General features: G+C 40.4%; 2 protein-coding genes across 4 annotated transcripts in view; one reads left to right on the top strand and one right to left on the bottom strand.

The window, feature by feature from the left end:
• Positions 1-3,575: 3,575 nt before the first annotated feature.
• Positions 3,576-6,213, bottom strand: rpl19 (ribosomal protein L19). The gene is made up of 6 exons (XM_061026609.1): positions 6,070-6,213; positions 5,590-5,696; positions 4,750-4,872; positions 4,414-4,534; positions 4,086-4,196; positions 3,576-3,771 (listed from the first exon to the last, which is right to left on the bottom strand). Exons 1-6 carry the CDS (start codon positions 6,072-6,074, stop codon positions 3,648-3,650), a joined length of 591 nt encoding a protein of 196 aa, XP_060882592.1. The 5' UTR covers positions 6,075-6,213; the 3' UTR covers positions 3,576-3,647.
• Positions 6,214-10,311: 4,098 nt separating this feature from the next.
• Positions 10,312-23,694, top strand: part of cacnb1 (calcium channel, voltage-dependent, beta 1 subunit) — a 30,513-nt gene continuing 17,130 nt past the window's right edge. For 2 of the 3 annotated variants that reach the window (XM_061065785.1, XM_061065786.1), the window contains exons 1-2: positions 10,312-10,569; positions 14,927-15,013. In XM_061065785.1, the coding sequence (XP_060921768.1) occupies positions 10,480-10,569; positions 14,927-15,013 (177 nt within the window). In that variant the 5' untranslated portion in view covers positions 10,312-10,479. Of the gene's footprint in view, positions 10,570-14,926; positions 15,014-19,746; positions 20,071-23,694 lie in introns of those variants that run through there. The other variant, XM_061065787.1, reaches the window with a different exon arrangement.

The following is a 23,694-nucleotide window of genomic DNA, read 5'->3' on the forward strand; positions in this document are numbered from 1 at the left end:
AGAAGTGGGCCGGGTGAGGGCAGTGATTCAGTCAGGTGGTTTAAGAGCGGCTGATCCTGATGCATTCCACAGCTGCTTATCATGAGGCCTGGTGCCCCGGTGCCTGTCTGAACTCTTACTACCTTGCAGGTCTCACAGGCAACGAATACAACCAAAACTGAAAAATGACGTCAACACACAAGCACAAACCTGCAGGCCACACTCATTTATATTGTTTGAACACACTCACTCAGGGGGCTCATGCATAATTTACACATCCTGCAGGGTCTTTAATGGACATGACAGACCCTTGTATTACCAATTGATCCCTAATGTTCTGACTTCAGGGGATCATTGTTGAACATGTGTCCTGCACTAACAAAATTACTATGGCTTTTTTTTCTATTTTTTTCAGTCTAAAAAAAAAAGTCTTCATATGCTTTTAAATTTCCCCTGAAGATCAATACAGTTTAGTTTTATCTTAAGCTACATAAAACATGTTTATGTATTTGTTTGATATATATTTGTCATCAATCTGAATCTACAAAGTCATGAAAGTTATTCAATGGATGTAGTGCAGTTACTTTATTCTGAAGGAAAGAGAAAGATGTCAAAAATAATTTAAAAAGACGGAAGAACTAAAGTAAACTGTACTCATGAAAACTGATGCCCTGCTAAAAACAAAGGTGGCAGTACTTAAAGGAGAAATGTGCTGCTCCATATCACACGTTTCTTTTGTTTTCAATTATTACATTGCTTCTTAAGGATTTATTTTTGGGCTTTCTGTGCCTTTACTGGAGAGATAGGACAGTGGATAGAGATAGAAATCATAATATAGGTCACACTTTAATCAATTCAATAAAGTAGGAGCTGTTTGTGCATACAAGAGAGATAAATGCTTTGGTTTATGATTATCTGGTCTCAACAGGACCAGGAAACTGTTTAGTATAAGATGTCAATGTGACCTCAAATAATTCACTTTTACCGAATGATCCATTTTGATCCTTTGTTTTTTTCAATATCTCATTTTAGCTACAGCCACTAGATAGCAGCAAACCTTTTCGGACATAGATTTTCGACACAGATTTAATATTTCAATTTAGCAAAAAAACACAGGAGGACGTATCTGATCTGATCAGTTAAAACTTGGCTCCGGACAAGAGTCACATGAGGTTATCACAGGGTCCAGATAAAGCATCCATAGAAGGATTTAATGTCTTTAGAGAGCAGGAAGTCAAACTAATCAGAAACTGGCTTCAAATCACAGAGCTGAAAAAAGGCAGCCTTCAACTCAAATATTACATTACAAATCACACAACAAACTAAATATATTGAATTTCAGCTAAAAAAAAACCAAACATCTTTAGTATTCTGTTGAAGAATATGTTGTACTTAAATATCTTTGGAAACCTGACATCATGTAGGAAAATATGCACTAACTTCAGTCTGATTTAGTGTTTCTACATTTTAAGAGTAACAAATCCACCACCAGAACTCTCTGACGGTCACTGACAATTGTTTTTTTTTATGATTTCTAGATGCTTTCTGAAGACGCCTGCCCTGTTTTTGTCTTCATGCTGGATTGGTTGTTTTCTGCTGTGTTTTACTTTTTGCTATGTCATCTTCTGTTTGTCTGTTTTTTTTTTTAAGTATCTGAAGAAAAGGCTTTAAAGACTGCGTTACAGTCCAGCTTGAGTCTCATAGTGCATGATTCAACACACACAAAACACACAACTTAGGGCAGATTGTGATTAAATGTTTCCAGCTGAAAACACTAATTTTATAGGAAAGTTGGTGTGCTTTGCTGCTTTTCTTACATCTCTTTTAATGACTGCGTGAGGCCTTTTGCAAGAACTCTTTGAACTAGATATGTGGCTTTCTTTATCCATGGCATTGCTGAGCTTAAGTTTCATACAGTGATCTTGAACAAAAAATATGTCATGTTGGTTTTTCCACAATAAATGATGTTTCTTCATATTCATTTCCTAACTGTCTCAGCTAGTGTCTCCACTGTTTTAGAATGTTTAGCATTGTGAGATCAATCCAGACTTTCATGGTCAGATATATGTGGTACCTTGAGATATAATTAATTCATACATGCTCGCAGACGGGAGCAAAAGAAGCTTGTGAAATAATAACTCTTCCAGGTTTTGTGCATTTGAGGTTTTGTGCATTTGAGGTTTTGTGCATTTCCTCTTGTGCACAAGAGGAAAGCGAAAACAGCAAATGAAAAACTGAGAAAGTGTGCAAACAAAAATGGAAACGAATCAGCATCCCCTGCATTATTAGTCTTCTAAAACTGCAGTCTGGAGTGGTGCCATAGATTAACTGTAGTTAGTTTACTTTATGTAGTGATTACATTTCAAATATAATGACTATACAGATGCATTTCACAGTAAAAAAAAAACAAAAAAAAACAGAACCAGTACAAATACAAACAAAAACCCTGCCATTGTGAGTAAAGTTGGTCAGCTAAATTATGAAGGGGAAAGAAACAAAAGCTACAGCTGGTGATGCTTCACAGCTAAAGCCAGTTGGGACCACTAGAGGGCGACTGTCTGTTAAAGGAGGGAGCACTTCAGAAAACGAGGAGGGGGCGTTTTGATGACGTGCCATAGGGACACTCAAAGACCTCATCCTCTCGTAGTATAAGCTATAACTGGCAGCTTGGCCTTCTGTCTCCAAAACTCTCCTGGGTTATGCTGTTCAGACTTGTCTGTGTATATTGAACGTCAGTTATCCAGGTCAGAAGAGTTTCCCTGAGGCATAGTTATATATTTGTGTAGGCAGGTTATTCTTTTTTAATAATGAGGATCTAGAGTGCTTTCAGGAGAGAGGAGGCTTGAATGACTTCTTTAAAGGATGTTGTGTACATACTTCGCAAAAGGGCCAATTTTCATTGACTCTTAAAGGGGTGTATGCAGGAATTCAGCCTTTTCATTGATGAGATGCAAGAATATGAATAGTACATCACCTGCATTTTGAGGTACATTTCACTTTAGTGAAGAAACTAACTTGACTAAAAGCCATAAGAAAATATGAGAATTATTCCTCATAGGGAAGCTTTATGGGTCTATAATTCAGGGATACCACAATGTTCACCTTCAATATCCACCATCTTTTTTCCCCTTCTTAACATGTCAGTATTTTGAAGACTGTAGTAAAACCCTGAATCATTATTTTAGAGATCGCAGGATAACTTAAAACTAACAGGTCAATGTAAATGGTCTGTGGTTACCATGGATACAGAGAAGCTAGAGTGCAGGAGAATGGTTGTGTTGCTTGGTAAAGTTAAATATTGGCATGATAAAAATTATTTGTTTTTAGTAGTCTTTATTGCTATATCCTGTTATTTTTAATCCAGTTGTATAAAGACGATATCACATTCTGGTACATGATGTACTCTGCCTGCGGCCTCTTGCCTGGCCTCATAACTGTGACAGATATTCAGTACATTTGGACCCATCCTTAGAGAAAAATTAAGATTAATACAGGAAACTGAGTTGCATTACTGTTGTGCCATTAGTTTTCTTATTTCAATTTCTACAACAAGCACCATTAACCAGCTTTGTGAGTGAATAAAATACAGGAGACCCTTTGTGTCTTTATGTACACTTTTATTGTCAGCACTTGGCAGATGGTAGTCAGGCAGGATTGAAAGACACAGATTACTTCTTGGTCTCCTCCTCCTTTGACAAGGTCTTGATGATCTCCTCCTTCTTGGCCTGGAGACGCTCTTCTCTGCGCTTGCGGGCCTCCTTTGTCTTGGAGCGACGAGCCTCAGCCTGGTCACTGTGGGACAGGTGGAGAGAAAGAGACGTGTGTTCATACTCTGTAATCATTTTCAACTTCTCATTCACAATAAGCATCAACAGATAAAAGCGTTTCATGCATGTTAACTTTTTTTTTATTAACCCACAAGCCGGACTTCTATCTGCTTTAAAGTCATTCAAAAAGGATTGAATTATTACAATCCAGAATGCTCCTGTTCATTGAGACAGGATTTAGAGGATAGAAAATAGGTTTTATTCAAAAACGTCTCAGGATATAACTGCCTTTCTATGTACGTCAACTATACAAAACTTCAAGTTTAGTTTCAGACTTACGACAGGAGCTTCTTGCGAGCCTTGTCAGCCTTCAGCTTGTGAATGTGCTCCATAAGGACGCGCTTGTTCTTGAACACGTTACCCTTGGCCCTCAGGTAGAGGCTGTGGTACCTGAGAGACAGACGGAAAGAAAACCATTAAAATAAAAACAAACTTCATGCAAGTCAAAGGCAACAGGTGTTGTCACGGGTTCCAGGATGTTATGTCAGAATTACCGACATGTTTTACTGATCTCAACATTTACAAACACTGTCTGAAACAAAACATGATCAAAAACAAGCGACAGCAATACGAGCAGAATGAGCCAGTATTAATATCCTGAACCTACATGTGCCTGTCGATCTTCTTGGACTCCCTGTAGCGACGCAGCAGACGACGCAGGATCCTCATGCGACGCATCCAAGTCAGCTTCTCAGGCATACGAGCGTTGGCTGTACCTTTTCTCTTACCTTTTAAAAAAAGATGAGAACAGCAACAACGTCAGTGTTCACATTTCATTGAGGCAGTTAGATGACTAACATATACAATTATTCCACAGGAATAGAGATTAAATACATTTTAATGGTCATTACCCTTCTTTTTTTTTGTCTATGTTGGGATTGAATGTTTGGATCGGTCTATGAACACTTAAAAGTAAGAAAATGAGCGCGACAGTCTTACTCACCGACTCCCATGTGTCTTCCCTTGCGACGTGCCAGTGTGTTCTTGCGGCAGCGGGCCCTAGAGTGGACCGTAACAGGTTTGCGGATGATAAGACCATCCTTCACCAGTTTACGGATCTGCTGGCCTGAAGACAGAAGAAAACCAGTAAGCTGCTGGAGCACCTCTATTCATCAGCCCAATAAGTGTGCACTAACAGGAAAACCTTGGAAAAATTGTCATCAGAGTTGGTGCCTTATTACAGAACAAACAGAGAGTATATTTTCCATTTTAACACAGCTTATCAGACAACACAAACAAACATCTAATACTGAAAAAGATAAATTTAAGGCATTGTTAGTGTTCGACTGTTGTCAAAACTTCACATTCCTAGTACAAACATAAAATGGAATTTAAAAAGCCTTACTCATGCATGGCTTTACTTTTGATTGCTTTTTTTTTTACACATTTGATGAACTGTAATCTCAGGATTTATTGGGCCTTAATTAAATCCAAGTAATCTGGACTATTCTTATTATCTAAAGAAATGTCCAAACGCAGACAACAAGTCAATATCTGCTGATTGTAGGGTTGGTCTTGAGAGCAGTTTAATTATAAAAATCATCATTGGCCATTGCTTCATTAATTAAATAGATCTTAGCAATTTGTTTCAGCAATAATTTTAGGCAAGGCAAGTTTAATTTATACAACACATTTCAACAACAGGGCAATTCAAAGTGCTTCACACAAGACATCAAAAGCATCATGACACAGGAAAGAAACATTTTAGTGACTTTAAAGTGCAGAGCCTGTTGATGTAGAAGTGTAACAGACTTAAGGTAACGTGCAGAAGGTCTGAACTTACGGGAATTGGCGTTGGCGATCTCATTGGTCTCGTTTGGATCCAACCAGACCTTCTTCTTGCCGCAGCGCAGGACGCTGGAGGCCAGCCTCTTCTGGAGCCTGAGCATGCTGTGGGACACAAACAACCCCGATTTTAAAGTCTAACAAAAATACGTAAACATCAAGTGTGTTAAGCTAAATGCAACAAAAACTGATGGTATTATACACGAGAGATGTTTTTGTCGGACTTTCTCAGTGTCTATTAGCTGCACCGCTAACAGTAGGCTACTAGCCGGGTCGACAATATGGCTTCTCCGGCTGCTACATCGTGTCCCACATTGCCACGTAAAAATGTAGTTATGTATCACAAAATACGGTCTAGCCTTAACGTATAGTTAATGAGGTACATGTGTAATCTCGGGAAACGTGATATTGACTTAACAAACGTGCATTTTTAACACTTAAATCGTGTTTTCAGTTTTGCCATCGACTGCAGTCCTACCTCATGGCTGCTACTTCAACAGGAAAAGGAAGAATTGAGCGACGGATCGGAAGCTACCATTATAAGGGAGAGTCCATCTCTGAGCAGGACACAGATATGTATTATCGTAGACAGAAACGGACATTATTTGCGTCTCTTACATTTCACATAGCTAGTATTTGTGTGTTTTTAAAGTCATACATGACATTAACTGGCAATAACTAAGGTCATTTTGAATTTATTTTATTATGTTGATCGGTTATATTCCCCTGTAATATAATGGTACCGACCGGTAATTTTGCAGTGCATTGTGGGTGAAGAAACAGTTGGTTGCATTCTCCAGTATAAACACACGAGGGCAGTATTGAGACCGAAAAGTCCGCTGACGTCACACTGGACAAAATCATTGTGGTTAGAAATATTTAAATGATTTCGTATTAATTTTCTGACTTTTTCATTATGAGATTTTATTTTATTTTGCGTAATCTTTGACGGGGAGGTTTCAAAAGGTTGAATTCAGCCAACCTTACAATATTCCTGTAAAAGGATTTAGATGTGGTTCAGTAAAAGGATTACAATTTTATTTGGTTAGGTCAGATTAAATAAAAAAGGTTTCATCTGACCTAACTGTAAATTAAATTCGGCCTATTAAATTTGTGTAGGCTAAATAATTTAATTCAAATTGGAACCATAAACATGCTGTTGTTTTTTTTAAATGCAACTTTAGGGAAAGAAAAGTAATAACACTTTGATTACAAATGAAAATATCAGAAATATGTAATTAAAAGCTTTTGTTTGACTTGTATTTTAGACAAAGAGTAATGAGATTGAGTATTTTGATGAAAGGTTATTTTGGAAGACTCTTGTAAAAAAAAAAAAAAAAGGTACTTTAACATCTGACTGTTAACTGGTGCAGCCTTGGCTTTTTAGCAGCAGCCCCATCACCACAGCAACTCCATATTCTCACAGTGTGGGCGAATGAGGGGCACTTGTGTGACTTATTCACCTCAAGTAACCCAGAATATCATCTGAAATCACCATCATCCCCAGGCAAAGTACCGGATCACCTCCCACCACTGATTCAACTGCTCTCTCTGCACAAGTGTGAGCTTAAAATAAACAAACAAAACTGTTTCAAACTCAATGACATCAGATGTTTCGAGACTAGAGATGCCTAGTGTAGCCCTTAACTGCACTTTTCTGAACACATTTTTATTTTAGACTTGATTAATTCATTCATTCTGAAGCAACAACACCTGCTTAAAATGAGTATGTTTAAATTAGTGCTATATTTTCTGGGATATCCTGTTAACATGACATGAAACCTGGTTGACCCTAAAAGCTGTTTTGTCAGGACTCAGATGTTAGGACCTTAATCTTTCTTGACTGTTAGTCTCAGCCCCTCACTTCTGTACCAACACAGAACAACACGGTGTAAACATTTTACAGTATCCTTAATTCTGTCAAAGCCTTCCAGTTAGCCTGTCCAGTTCCCATAGCTGATGTGCAACACATTTAGAGCCAGAACAACACACATGAAAACACAATCGATACAAAGGAGAAACGGTAGTGTCACATCACATGAAAAGGTATAATCAAACACAAGATTTTGCTGTGTAGGCATACAAAATGGTCCTGCTTTATGAATTTTGCTCATTTGCAAAAAAAAAACCCATTTGATTAGCACTGATCTGCTACAGGGGCTAAAACCAACTACGTCAATTTGAAACTCATCTTTAAATTTGTGAATGAGAAATATGTTTTGAAATTCCATTATCTCTTTTTTTATGTAACGTTGAATCCACTGTTGACTGTGTGCTTGATAGTAATGCACAACTGTTTAACAATAAACTACCACCGTCCACCTTCATCTTTAAGCACCTTTACTGCTGTTAATCTTCATTTTAATGTGACACTACTTTTCTAAACTAGGTTTATTTATGAACTATATTAAATTAAAGTGACATTTTTGTTTTTAGTTTCTTTAATGTTCTGACTTTCCTGACAGAGAAAACATTATTACAGTCAATGATAGCAGTCAAAGCCTCATGCGTCTCCTCAACAGAAGTTAATCAGAGCCAGCAGTGAAGCCGCCTTCTGCTGGTTGACAGGTTAACTGGGTCAGAGTGGTACAATAATCTGCTGGGCTGTTAATCAACAATGTTCATAAAGCAGACTCATCCTGAAGGAGACAAAATTTAAAGAGAGGTGTAGGAATTCATTTTACATTAAATCATCTGTCATAGGCCTACACTTTATTTTACCTTGTGTTCCCAGGAAAAGTATCCACTGACTTCTAAAGATGTGAACTGAAAGGAAACTGAGATGAGAAGCAGACGAGTGATGGAGCTGAGCACAAACTGAAGCTGATCTCCTGTGGTACAGGGTTTTTTTTTTTTTTTGTGGAAAGGTGTGAACAACGAAATAGATCATCACATTAGTCATTTGATCTGAAAATAAGAATATTTGTTGCTTTGGGCTTATTTGAGTAAGCGTGTAATACTGGCTGTGTATGAGTGTGTATGAGTCATGATCGGTAGAGAGATTTAACACACAAAAAAAGCAGAAACTCTCCAGTTAATTATCTTCTTTTTTTTTATGAATAAAATGAAATAGTAAGTTAAACTTTCAAGTGCAGATTAGGTCGTTAAACAGATGTAGCCTATGGACACAGAAGGAGTTTGTCAGGAAGTTTCTTCATAAGTTATAATGCCAATTGAAGTAGGTCATTACTGTTCTTATCCATTGAGTTGAACAGAATAAATAAGAAAATCTCCAAGCCTGCTGATGTCCAACACAAACTTTGTCTGCTGAGAAATCTTTGACACCGTGATCGTAGTTAACAACGTTGAGTCATCCTCTGTGGCTGCAGCAGCTCATACTTCAGACTGGCTCAGGAGGAGGGAGGAAGCCCAGTGGTGATCCTAGTGCATGTCGGGGGCCCTGGGCAAAACAGTGTGGCCCCTCAAACCAGCGTCCATCACCATTATGTTATAAGTCATGAAGCTAACAACGAAATATTTTTTTATTTCCAAAGCTCACATTAAAATCAAAATATAAATATAAAGAACATTTTTTTTAAACTTTGTACTTTCAAAATATAAGTAGCCTATGCAAAAATAAAAACTTAAATAAATAGCTTTAAGACAAAACACCTTTGAAGATGTGCTCTACTAAAAATAATTGTAAGTGTTCAAATTAGGAGAATGTATTGAAAACAATCAACAACAAACTATCTGTGAAACCAACTATTCCCACTCTCCCCCCCCCCCCCCCCCCAGGACCTCTAAACTCTGGATCCCGGTGTGGGGACCAGGGGCTTGGCCCAACAGTCTGTCCACGGCCTCCATCATCACGGCTCTGTTGTTTCTCATCAATCGATAAGTGAAGGTGGGGTGTGTTTAGCGGGGCGTGGACCTCGGCTCCCAGCTGGAGTCAGAGGAGCGACCAGAGTGAAACGAAGTCAAGACACAAAGGAAGACAGCAACATGACCTGAAGTTAGTGGAATCTTCCTTCAAAATAAAAGCATAGGAAGCAAGGAAAGAAGACAAGCCACCTTTGTTGTAACCTAGGCAACTATTGACGTTTTATTATACAATGGTGAACCAGGGTCACATTTATTATATGTTTAAATATTTTGTGAGTCACTTTTGAAAAATGAAAAGACTTATGAACGTATAAATGTGCTTATGATAGGCTAAGAGAAATACGTGTGCGTTTCCTCTCTTCGAAAGTGTAAATCTATTACAAGGGAGAGGCCTTTCATTTCTTTGTAGCCTATATGTAAGCCTGACCTACTTTCAAATAGCCTAAGTCAATGTTATGGAAACATCATTAGTTTATAAAATGACATACTACATATAGGCCTAGTTCTTTTAAGACAAAGTCGTTGATTTCCAAATGTATAGTTTGGGTTTTCTTTAACTTAAGTAAGTAAAGTAGGCCTAAGTAGCCTAAGTAAAATTAAGAAATTAAAGGTTTAATGCTGAGGAACTGTAAACGACTTCAGAGACTATACCCGCAGTGTTTCGAGGGTTATAATTGATTATTCATGTTCATTTTCATTGCAACCTGTGGAACATGACAAAATATATAAATGTAGAAACAAACGAAATATCTACCACAGTGCAGTTTCTGATTGTATATGATCCTCCCACTATACATTTCCTGTCCTTTATGATTTTATTGTGAAAGCGGTAACAGGATGTGGTATTACATCAACTCGTCGTTTTAACTGTGGCGTTAAAGCCTGGTGCGCCAGTTTGTAACGCTATAGGCTGGAGGGAGGCAGCTGTTGCCATTATATTATCTGCCAGCTCAGATACATTAGCGGCATCAACCTCCCTGCAAGACCAATTAAAAGAAGATGATGAGTCGGTCGACACCATCATAAACACGAAACTGAAAATAGATTTGAAAAAGTTAAATCAATGGTACAGAAAAGTAGTATGTCCAGGACGCCTTCGACCTCAACCCAGGAGATCCAAATGGACATGTTCGACCATCATCCACACACACAGGTAAGAAAAACAGAAATCAGAAATATGAAGACAGATTAAAGAAAAGACTGCGTGAACTATCGCACATTTTTAGTGCCGACGACTTTAACGAGGATGAAGCGTCTTCACTTCTGATGGTTAACAGGTTGTTCCGCATTTAAGTCGCCCAAACGCTGGTGCACTGATTCAAACCGAATTTTACTCACTTTAAAGGCAAGGGGAAAAAATGCATTACACTTTTTGTTTTTAAAGGTTTTCGCTTCTGTAATCCATTCTGAGCTTGAACAATATTTGTGTTGGTTTTGTTAAGCCTCCCATGTGTCATCATATGTGAGGACATGATGTAACGCTTGTTTTTATGCTTTTTACGCTCATTGGGTCCTTCTGGAAACCACGCCTTTGCTTAATTAATCTGTAATTAAAGTAATAATGTGAATGTGCATCAATTGTGAAGAAGATGTACATTTTCTTTTTTTGTTAAGATTGAACACAAAACATGTTAAATTAAGTTTTCAAACGTGTAATTTGGGCTATTAAGGAGTTTGTATTTAAAGTATTGTGTCTGACATCAAATACGTTTTCAGTCTATAGAAATTCATGAACAATACAGCTTAAGTGACGTATTTTTCTACCTCATTTGCAATTGTATACCTCTGCTTTTGATGGTGTCACTGTTTATTTTTTTTACAGCTAGAAATAGGCTGTTGCCTTTAGGAAGTGACATGATGCTGTGGGCAACACTTTAAATGGATGAAAAATATAAACGATGAGAATATCTAGAACAAACACACACCCACACTGAGCTCGGTCATTGTCTCTCTAGAAAAGGGAAGAAGAAGAAGAAGAAGAAAAAAAAACATTTCGCCACAGACAACCAACGCTTCAAACCATGCCAAGTCCAGCTCTCTCCTCTGTACTCCCACTCCTCCCTGCTCCTCCTCCCCCTCTGCTCTCCAGATTCCTTCTCCTTCCACTTCATCTCCATCCGGCTTGCACCATCTCACCTCATCCTGTCTGTTTTTAGAAGTCAGATCATCGTGGTGAGAAACAGATGGACCCCCTGTTTGTGCCAGGCAGCGGGGAACAGTGTGTATGTGTGTGTATGTGTGTGTATGTGTGCGGCGCCACTGATCAATTAGATATAAAGTTCATGCTGACCTGGAGCGGGCCATGCTGGTATACGTATTTATAACTCTGCTGTAGTGAGACAAGCAGGGAACAGCATTTCTAATATCCACAAGGAGACGGCCTGGAGTTTGATATCCAGAATAACACCACAGAAGAAGAAATGAGCTGCCACGAGCTGATCTGAATTCCAGCGCCTGACGGTCGCTCAGATTAAAGATTGTGTATCTGCTGGCGGTCAGATCAGCGAGGACATGTGCAGGAAGAATAATGTGGCGTGGAAGAGAGTGATGTGGATACGGTTGTACAGTCGTGATATTGTGCACCCTACCACCCTCTAACCTCCGCCCACCCCCTTCCAGCCCCCACCCACCACGCTCCCTGCTCTCCTACAGTCAAACACAACAGCCTCTTTAATTATATTCTTAATCTGGGAGGATGTTTACCAACAGGAAATCTCCCCTCCCTGCTTCCTATGGCATTTCCCTGCCCTTTGCCAACAGGAACTTGCCCCATCATGGCTCCAGTCACGTAGACCCCTGTCCCCACACATGCTTACACACCCACCAGCACCCACCAGCACCCACACACAAGATTACATCAATGTATTTTATGAACCTGTGAAAGCTGTGCCACCAAAACCAGAACATCCTTAAAGACCTAATAATGACTTTTTTTTTTTTTAGCATTAAACTTAACTTAACTGTGATCTCTATCTGATATGGTGTAATGTTGTAACTTTCTGTCTTATCTGATGGCACAGCAGCAGCTGCAGCAGGGCGAGCATCCACATCACTTTTTTTTTAAAATAAGGTCATCACAATAATTGAAGTGAAATGTGCAGACACAAACTAAATGAAGCAGCATCATGGAGAATGCATCTGTAACAAGTTAACACAACTTTGTGTGAAAGTCGTGATTCTTGAACAACTTTTTGAGTCAGCGTAGGAGGAAACATTTGCCAGCACGGATGCCACTTGCACATCTTTTTCTCTCACGTATTATCACGTTTATTTCTTAACACTAAATGCCAGCAAGCCTTCTTGTAGGAGTTGCTTACACAGTAAAAGTTAGTATGTAATGTATCACCATACGTTTTCTGTGCAGCAACCCTGCAGTGTTTTTATCTCGTCCATCAGCAGCAGTAAATCAAGCATCGCTCAAAGGGTCGGAGACATCTTCTTTTTTTTTTTTTTTTTGTGCTACATAAGGTTGAAAATGAACTCACTTGAATTCCTCAGCTCCTTAAATGGAGATGAGCGAGTGACAGATATTCTGTTCACACTGGAAACCGCTCGGGCCGCTGTGGGGTTTTATGTTCACACCAGTAGGAGCTGCTGTAACAGGTCGTGTTTGTTAAAAAGCAGGCCGGGCAGACTCATTCATTTGATGGTTTCAGGGTGCCCAAGCTGGTACAGGATGTGACAGTTACAACGAAATACTGAGTGCAGGAAGGATCATGGTTTTAAACATGTAACTGTTTCTGTCCTGCTGATCCAGGAACAGACAGTTTAACTCATTTGAGTTACATAAGTTTACCTGTGTGTGTGTGTTTTAGGTGTGTGTGTGTGTGTGTTTGTTTATCCGTGTTTAGGGAAGGATATGTCAGGGTAGATTTTCTTTTTGCGAGTGTGTGACAACAATTGAAGACAACTGTAATAGTTTTATTCTCCGTCTATAAAAACAAACAGTTCACGGGGCTATTATTTACATAAGTGTTCCTGCAAAGAGAACAGAAGACATGCAAGATATTCACACTGAATATTCAACATTATGGCAAACTACCTTTCAAATCTAACTGTGGGAGTTTTTCACATTTTCGAAAACTCTATGTAACAGGAGTAGTATCCTTTGAACATTTTAGTATAATTAAATATGCAGAAACTTCTCTAGCCCACGTGATTAATGCAGTTTTAACACAAAAAAGAGGTATTTATGTGTTATAATAATAATAATAATAATAATAATAATAATAATCAGTGGACAAGACAACATTTCTGTGAAATCTATTTGATAGTAGATGATTTTTATTTCAGAAAAAAAGTATTAAGAAAGAAATAGGATTTTGAATGCCCTTCTCAGTTCATATTAACTTTAACTTTAAAGATAAGCAATTCATCACAATGAACGTTTCATCTAAATAGAGTATAATGCAATGAGTGCTGATTCAATTTGAAAGTATTGCAGGCGTGTTGTGTGCATGTGTATGTTAAAGGGAGTGACTGAGATTGAATCTATGAAGTATAAGAACAAGGTCCTGTACAAACAGGGTGGTGTTTATAGAGGTAACTCTGTTATCATTTGTGTCTGTGTATGTATGGAGTTTCAAACACGTCACACCTGTAGACTTTGCAAAAAACGAAATGTTCTTGAAACTGCATTAACAAAGAGTTGACTGGAATTTCAAAGGAAATCTTTTTTTTGAAATGATAAACTGAAGCTGGGACAATTAATCGATTAGTTGGTTGACAATCAGCATCGACAAAACTTCTTCTCTACTGTTAAAGCTGAAGTGATGTTTGACAAACAAGGGAAAACCTGCAAAAGCACCATCTGCCTTTAGTCTGCTCTGTGCACAATATTTAATGAAACATTCAGAGGATGGACATAATGAACTAGAGGCCTCAATTCACACACGTGTATTTGGCTCATAGATGTATTAAATGTGCTCAGTAAATGTGGTGAAATGTAAACACTCTGCATGTTCATCTTTCTGCTTTATTTGTAAATCTTATCTGAACCACCCGTTCTCATTTATTCTCGCTCGGAAGAACAAAGCAACCCCAGTCTCCTGACTCCCAACAAATGTGATTAGTCGGCATTGTGTAACCATAGCGATGTGAGCTGGGTGGGATCATAATACAATGTGTGGCCTCTACCCAACCCTGATAGGCCGTTTGCATGGGGTCTGCCAATCAGATTACAAGTTCCCGGTTTGCATCAGGACATGAAAAATGACAAGTAATAAAGGTTGTTCATGGACAGCGCGGACATGTTCTCTCTGGTGTCCAGTCAGGGACTGCTCCGTCTCTGCTACTAACCGACTGCCTGATCATATTCAGGAGCTTGTAAAAATCCTGGGCCAAATGTTAATGGCTGTGGTGCTCTCCAGGAAACAAGGGTTTTAACACAGGATACAGTATGTCAAGATAAGTCATTTGGACCCTCGTTATTAAAAGTAATTAAACTTCTGGTGTCTTCTCTCTCCTTCCAAATCCTCCTCCCCTGTACCCTCCGACCTCTCCGCTTGCAGGGAAAGTACGCCAAGAGGAAGAGCCGATTTAAGCGCTCAGATGGAAGCACCTCCTCTGACACCACCTCCAACAGTTTTGTCCGACAGGTAACGTTTCACACTTAATCCTCCCTACAGGCTGCTAATCCAGGTGCCAGACTCGGTCTCAACTTTCCTGCCGTTTAATTTAATGAACATTCGAATGAAAGTTTAATGAGGTCAATGTAAGGACTATTAATGCTGGGAACTCAAGCCGCTCCACATAGAGGTTTGCGCCCTAGGAACAAGTTTCATCTTCTTGCAGCTGAGCTGAATAAGGTTTTAACACGATTGTTTTTTTTTGTCTCTCAAATCCAACTTTTACACTTACGAGAGGACACAAACTGTTGTTTAGGTTACTTTTATATATGACACAAAAATAATCTCACATTGAAGGAATTAACCAATTTGTTGCCAATATATCTTCAAATTAGCAAATTATCGAAATAGTTTCAGATTCTTAAAATAGTAACAGTCCTTTATTGCTTTTTATCATGTAAAACACATCTCAGATCATTAATCTGCAAACCTTCATTTGACTGATCAACTCAAGAAGCACTTAGTATATGTCAGTTTAATATACATATAAATCACTGGACCACTGTGACTTCACAAAACTCTGGCGACCCCTGACATCCAAAACAGCTTTTTGCTTAAATAATAAGTTTTCTGTCATGTAATAGTTGATCTACTGTTTTGCAAGTTTCATGCATGTTGTTGAGGACAGAGGAAGAAAGGCTGGGATGACATTTTTGCACAATGGATGACAGACAGACAGAGACTCTGCAGTAGCCTGTGTTCAATATATTTTACGATACAAGACGATCCCGTTTGATTGCCATGTGACCCCACATGGGGTTGGCATATAAGTACTCAACAACTTCCTAAAAAGTACCCAGTCATATGTTCCCATTCTATATTTCCTAATTCCTAAAATTACCTTAATTATAATCTAAGCTGCAAAACATTTTTACTCTTTGGAGAATTACCTTAATTGAATTTCTTTCCATGCATGATTTGCTTCATTTGCTGTACCAACAGTGAAATCTTGCTGCATGAATTTCCTGGCTAAGAGACATTTCAAAATAAAGTGACACGACTGAGCACACTTCAGAGAGCAAATAGAACAATTATCAGTCATTTAAGATTATAGTTGTGCTCTTGCTGAAAGTCTGAAGCGTGCACGCAGCATGCTGAGAGGACTTTCTGCCGCCTGTGATGGGAAGAAAATGGATCTCACTGCAGAGGTCTAAGGCTTTCATTTGCCCCTCAGTTTTTCTATCAGCTGTCATATTTTCATCTGGGTTTGTCTGCAGGTCTTAACTGATTTTTGCACCGCTGGCTGAGAAAACTAAAAACCCATTATTTTCTTGTCTTTTAAACAAGCCGTATCTTTCCATCCACACCTGTGTGTTTGTCACAGACAGCCCACATACTGTACTCATATCACACTTTGAAATGGCTCTGATAGCATCTCGATAATAACAGTAAAACCCCTGTGACTACAGCGACACACACAGCTTTGTTGTGACAGAGTTGGAGCTGAAACACACACATCGCACAGGTTCCTCCTCGGCTCTGACCCAGTCCCCAGGTGTTGGGGTCTTCTCCTTCACTACTCCCATCTGACCCTGACACCACCCTGTCAGTACACAGAGATGCACAGATTCGCTCTGTCAGAAGGGGCTATTTCCATGATATTTAATCAAAAAAGCGGCAAGGAGCTGCTTTTTTTATTTGGAGGGGAGTGAATCTTCCCTTTAGTAGAGTTAAGAGGCGGGGTTAAAGGCTTCTCACACGTGCCACCCGTGATGCAGTCATTTCTGGACACGACATTTCACAAAGCTACCCTTTTTTTTTTTTTTTTCCCCCAAATGACCTCTTCATTTGTGAGAGGAAATGATTTGCCCTGCGCTGAATGACATTTACCTGTTCGGCGCCGTTTTTCCTTGAGAAAAAGAAAATTCCCTGTTGGTGACCACAGGGAGCTGAACTCTCCTGCGGTTTCTAAAGGTTAGCTGCATTCTCGCCTACACACATCACCTTTTTCCACTGCCTTGTCCTTCATTAACTCAGAGACTCCGCTTGCAGGAAGACCGCTTGGCACTGGGGCCTGCAGGTTAGACGGGATTCATAATGGTTCACTCTGTAGAAGGAGCTCATTACCCGTAGTAAGGATGATTTAACGCTTCCTAAGAAAAATATCCTCCCCTGTCTCACGCCGCTCCACAGCATTTCACTCATCAAGGCCACTAGTGGATGGATTTTTAACAGCTGAAATGCAGCTCATAATCCAAACACCGCTTTAGTATCTGAGCCATAGAGAGACTGAAGCATCATTGTGTGTTTTAAACATAAACCTAAACTCTGGAACCGTGTTAGGTTTGAAAAACGATCTTTTGTCCTGCAAACAGCAGCATGCAGACACGCTGTAGGTTTTTCCACATATTGCCTTTTTTTTTTTTGCCTCCTCTGTAACAACTCAAAGCAGAGCCCTGTATAGGCTTTACAGTCTCACACACACCTACGCAAGAGCACACACACACACACACACACACACACACACACACACACACACACACACACACACACAAATACACGAGAGCCACAATCAGCCAACGGTAGAGCTGGCTGGTACACTCAGCCTGGTTGCTATGGCGACCGGGTCTACTGAATCTCCCCCCTTGTGCAAGCACAGTGGGATGGAGAGAAGAAGGAGAGGATGTTTAGATGGGTTTCTTGTTTGTGGGTGTGCATGCATATGTGCGTTTGTGTGTACGGGGTGCAGACCTATGTTATTTGTCCGGCGTTGGTTTGTGTGTCTAGTTCAACAATGACACAATGTTGTCTTCAAAGACGGGCGGAGGCTGTCTGCTGCTGTGTAAGATAGGCAACCTGTCTGCTGTTGGTCCAGGAGTATATGGTGGAAATAAATCTTTTCAGAAAGCAAAAACTAGATGCTCACACACAACAGTGTCGTGTTATAAATTCAACCTCAGGGTTGTCACACATCCCAGCTGCGTCCACGTTCAAAGGCTGGATCTTCTAAGGGTAAGGACTATAAAGGAGGGTCCTTTAGAAAACCTGAGGACTGAAAGTAACTGCAGTCTAGACTCATACAGACTAATGGTTTTCTAAAGTCCTTGTCAACTAATGATGTAAAATTCTCTTTTACTTCTTCTTCCCCAACATGTTACTGCAATTTGCATAGAAAGTCTAAACACCAGTCATAAACCCACTTCACACTTCACAAAGAGATACTGGATAATTTGAAAATGTGTTAAAATATGGCATCACATCTTTTTACTCTAACTTTGTAACTGTGAGGTATTTGTTCAAGCTTTTAAAAGAACAAACGTATTGACTAATCTTGTCAAAATGGCCCTCCAGTGTTCATTCTTCACTCTTTTTTTTTTTCCACAAGCTCAATTATCCAGAGAAATTATCTCCAAAACAGACTCACTTGATTGTCTAAACTGGTTCAACTGTGAATGAAGATGTTTTTTAACTTAAATAATCTTTGCAAGCTTTAGATAATGTAAGCTCGGCTAACCATGTCCGTCCATATGTCCATTAGGGAAAATCTTTTTTTCCACCTAACGACTAGCTTGAAGCTGGAAATGGTAACCAAACTCTGCGTTGAACGTAGTGAAGACGAATGGGCGTACAGACCTGAGAAAGAGAACATGTTTACCGACAAGCTATCCAAGTATAATTTACATGACGAAATGGATTAACTCCAGTGTTGGTTTTGGGGACTCTCACCGTTGTTCTCTCTCTACGCCAAATATTATATCCATAAAACATTGATTTATAACATCAGAATACCAACATCCATCATTTTCCCCACTGCTTCTCTGAAGATAACAGCCTGTCTCAGCTTGGTTGTCATGTGGGATTGTTTCGAGGGTCGAGATGCAGAAGGGAGACAAGCCGGTCATCCTGACAGATGAATCCCAGCAGAGACCACCGCTAGCTGTGTCTGACTGCCTGATGGGCCAGCAGGCGGGTCTGCTGCTCCGGGCTCTCCCATTCCTCACCTTCACCTCTTTTTCATGGGCCACACAGAGGGGACGAAGAAGAGGTCCCCTTTGATAGGGTCAGAGGTCGCCCTCTTGTGGACACACTCGACCTCAGGCACCAGCACCACCCTACCAACGACTGCCACTTTTTACCAGTGGCCCAACAGATTTTTACTAAGGGGAAGTTTGCACGCTAAATGGCTGTTAAGCAGTTCATATTCAGCAGATACATCCAAGGCAGAAGTAGTCAAATGTCTGGTTTCTTATTTGCAGCAGCGACGGTTGGCCTTCTTGTCCTCAGTTCACTGCTGTGACACTGAACCTGTTACTCCTGTTACCTCCTGTCATATCCATAACCATATTCATTTCCCCCTTTTTCCGGGAGATGCACGGACAGACAAAGAGACAGAGAGAGGGAGAATGAGATCAGAGGGACCAGTGGAATGACATACTGTATATAGAGAGAGATAGAGGTAAGAGGGTGGGGGGGATTTCCCTGGACACTGCCCCGCCACCTCTCCCACGTCAGCCAGGGCATTGAATGGCTGACGGCTGCATACCGAGCCTCCTTCTGGTTCTCAGTGTGTTCATGTCCCTGTTTCTGCCCTGGCCTGGGCTAAATATATTTCCCCAGTTTGCAAATGTAGCACAAGTCCTGCAACCCGACCCCCTCCCCCCACCCAGCCAGGACCCGGCTCCCTTCCTCTACACAGGGTTCACGTTCCTCTGGGTTGTGGAGGCGGGGTGGGCGAGCGTGCGTGCGTGCGTGTGTGTGTGTGTGTGAAGGGGTTGGAGGTTAGAGAGCGCTCTCCTGGTTTCACACATACGCCACTCTTTTCTGGCTTTCTCTCCCATCATACACACCACCACACACACACACACAAACACACACACACACACACACACACACACACACACACACACGAACGAACACATACACTTGTCAAACTAGCAGACACACACTCACACTAGTTGCCTCTATCTCTCACACACACACATAACTCTGTCTGTGGATTCTGGCGTTGCCCCCTTGGTTTGCCGTGGTGTGGCGAGCGTGGCAAACGAGGTATGGAGAGGAATGAGAGGATTCAAAGGCCCGTCATGGTAAGAAGGATCTGGATTAATCAAAAAAAAATGTTTTTGCTGTGTCCGCCTGATGTGGAAACAGTTTGTGTGTTTGAGTCTCTCTGTGACGACCTGGAGTTTTGGAGGTTCAGCAGACTCCTGTGCTCTGAGATAATGAATATAAGTCACTGCTGGTGTCTTGGTAAAACTTTACCCCTTGGTTTGCAGCTTTCTTTCTTCGCTCCCCCTCTTGTGAGCGCGATTCCATTTTGGGCCGGGCCACAGCTGCTGGAAAGGCGCTGTGTTTTTAATTAGACTTCCAGTCCCACCGGCCGCCTCTTGTGCTATGTGCACCGCCTGCCCTATGGTTGTTTCAGGGGGCTTCCTTTCGCTGCTGTCCCCTTGTCCCAAACAGGCCAGGGCGGAAGATTCATCCAGCATGTTACTGCTTCAAAAACATATAGTCCTCTTTTGTAGGAATTTTGATTATTTGATCATTTTATTTAGCTTTCAGTGTAAGTAATCGAGATATTTAGGGCTGCAGATAACAGTTGTTTTCATCACTGATCAGCTGTTTTCAGATGAACCATTTCACTCTAAAATGCCTGAGAAGAATGAAGAATTTCCATTTCCATGTCTTTGGATGTATCAGTATTTAAGCCATCGATATGAAGTTTTTGAGAGAAGCGGGACATTTCCTTTTTGAAAAGCTAGAATCAGTTAATACGTTGTTACGTTTTGTTTGATAATCTGCATTGGACAATCAATGTGTTTAAAGTTTTTGAACGATCAGCTCATGATCTGTTCAGAATGAATGATATGATGATTACATCGGGCCTTTGACCTGTTAAAGTGTTACGTTGTCAAAGAGTCTGTTGTCCCAGGTTTTGTTCGGTGGTTGAAAACAGCTCGCTGCATCGCTCACTTATTTAACTTTTTCATAATAAGGCGACCATTTATTTCTGGATCAAATAATAGGCCGGTTATTTTTCACCGAACACTTTTAGGTCCTTTTGTCAGTTCCAAAGTCTAAGTGACATTTTTCCAACCAAGAGTCCAAAACCCACTGCATAGAAGATGACATTGTTACTCACATTCATAAAAGTTGACCTTGGCTCAGAAATGACTTCCGTATTGAACACATATGTTTCAAAAACTTCCATTTCTACATACTTCACATAGCTACTATACTCGTTGTTTGAATATGTTGGCTACATGCTAAAATGTTTATCTTAACCAGACAGGTTCATACATGCAAAGTTTCTACTTTTTGACATCCATAGAATCAAGCCTTTAATATAAGCACTGAATACCTGACAAGAAGAAAAATCCCCGATGTTGATTTGACTTAACTGGGGTGTCTTTTGGCAAGTATTAGAGCATTTTAAATATTACCCAGCTCTACTCATGACTTAAATTGACGACTGAATAATATCCTTTTCGCTAACTTTGTGGCATTCTTTTTTATTTCTCCCAGATCGAAGTTTGTTGCTGAGTTGTATTGAGAATTTCAGGAACACCTTGTTACTGGACTTCCTCGTTTGCTTGTTTGTGAAGATGGGGATTTCAGGCCATGACTCATCTTTCCAATCATCTCCACACTGTCCAGCTGGTTGCCATGACACTGCTGACAGAAAAAAAAAAAGAAAAAAGAAATATGGCCTTTTACAGCCATTGGCCTCGAGCTTCAGACAGGAAATGTGTCCTTTGTGATTCCCTCAGTTTGTAGAGCTGCCTCTTCTGTGAGATAGACTTCCCTTTCCCTCCTTTTCCTCCTCCGTTATTCCAGTTTTCTTGTTTGCCTAGCTGTCTGTACTGAGCTCGTATCATTCTGGACGTGGTGTGGCTCTTTTCTGTCTGATATGAGCCGTTTCATCTTTTCTGAATTGAAAATGGGAGCAGAGTATAATGTATTCTTGTTGTTGGATTTTCACATTATCTGAGCTGATGAGTGTGAAGATATACAGTATGTCTGTTTAATTATCAGGGCAGGTGTTTGCAGGACGCTTAAGCTATTAGATCGTAATCAGTCGTACAATAGGAAGTCTGGCGACGGCTGGTGGGATTTTTCTTGTTGCTGATGTCAGTAGCGGATTCAAATCTTTTACCCTCAGGACGACACAGTGATCATTTGTTGTGTCCTTCGGAAGCAGGAAGAGCGTGAGACTAGTGTTATTTTGATTCTGTTTCCATATGTATTTAATCTTTATTTTTGTAGCAAATCTACGCTATATTTCCAACAACTCTATTTTTAAAATTCCTTCTTTTTTTTTTCACATTTCCAGAGGTGCCGATGTATCTTGTTAACACTGTTAACTCATTTCCCCGCTGCAGGTTGACTGTTTTTCCAACCCTCATTATTCTAAGCACTTGTCTTCTGCCGGCCCTCCATATTCCATTACCCCCCCCCCCACACACACACACACACACACACACACACATTCTCTCCCTAGATTTATTCAATATCAATGCTTAGGGGGTGTAAATTCATCATGGTGGCAGCATGGTGCAGCAGAGAATGGAGGAGAAACACAGTCGGTTAATCTTCAGGAGAACTACCTCACCTCTTTTAACTTTTCCTCGTCTTTTATGCTCTTTCGTCTGTGACAGAACTTTCAGATTTGGGGTCTTGTTAGTAAAAAAAACAAGGATATTAACCTTAAGAAACTCATAAGGCACTGGAAGGGGTAGTGGTTATGTTGCGCAACCTAAGTGGGTGGTCCAGGTTCGACTCTGACACTTGGCAGCATATCATCCCCCACTCTCTCATCCCTGTTTCTGATTCTATCGAGTGTCCTCTACAATAAAGGCATAACAGCACCCCAACCCCTCCCAAAAAAAAAAAAAAAATGAAAGGCCATAACCATTTGTTCAATCTAGTTATTGCCATGACCTGTCTGCAGTCTCACAGCGTGAGAGAATGCCACATTGATCACCTTTTGAAAAGCTCTTATTCAATCTCCCCACCGCTGATTTCCCTTCAGGGTATTTCATTTACTATTGATTTCTGTATCTCCTTTTTAAATCTTCCTCCATATGCTGCGCTCACTGGCTGCCTGTTATAAGCTGCCCAGACGGTTACTATGACACTGCCGGGGTCTTTAGTCTGGCACTGCCAATAGGAAGGCGGCCCTGGCATCAGGTGACCTGTTGCTATTTTGAACAGGAGCTGTATGTGAAGTGAAGCAAGCTGCTAAATTAGAGACACAACTCATTGACATGAGAGGAGGAGAAGAAGAAGAAGAAGAAGAAGAAAGGGAAGGAAGGAAGGAGAAAGGAAAAGGTGTAAAGTTCTCTTGGTTGATCAACAGTTGTGCAGGTTATAGGGGCAAACAGGTCGTTGTTGTTCAGCTGCAATATTTTCTTTAGACTCTGCCTTTTTTTTTTTGGTATAAAGAATTGGCTTGTGTTTCCAGCTCATGAAAGCATAATTTCTTCTCAGTCTTTTCTCTCCCTGACAGACTCTTTTCTTCCCCTTCTGTGTGTGTGTGTGTGTGTGTGTGTGTGTGTGTGTGTGTGTGTGTGTGACGTGAATCAACTGACTCAGACACAAGCGTTTGTCATCACGCACACATATTTACACAAACACGCACAGTCATCGCCTTTCCCTCCCACTCATTCTTTTCTCTACATTTCGCTGCATCACTGACCTGTTGTAGCAAG

The sequence above is a fragment of the Labrus mixtus genome, chromosome 20, assembly GCF_963584025.1.
Source record: "Labrus mixtus chromosome 20, fLabMix1.1, whole genome shotgun sequence".
Taxonomy (NCBI): domain Eukaryota; kingdom Metazoa; phylum Chordata; class Actinopteri; order Labriformes; family Labridae; genus Labrus; species Labrus mixtus.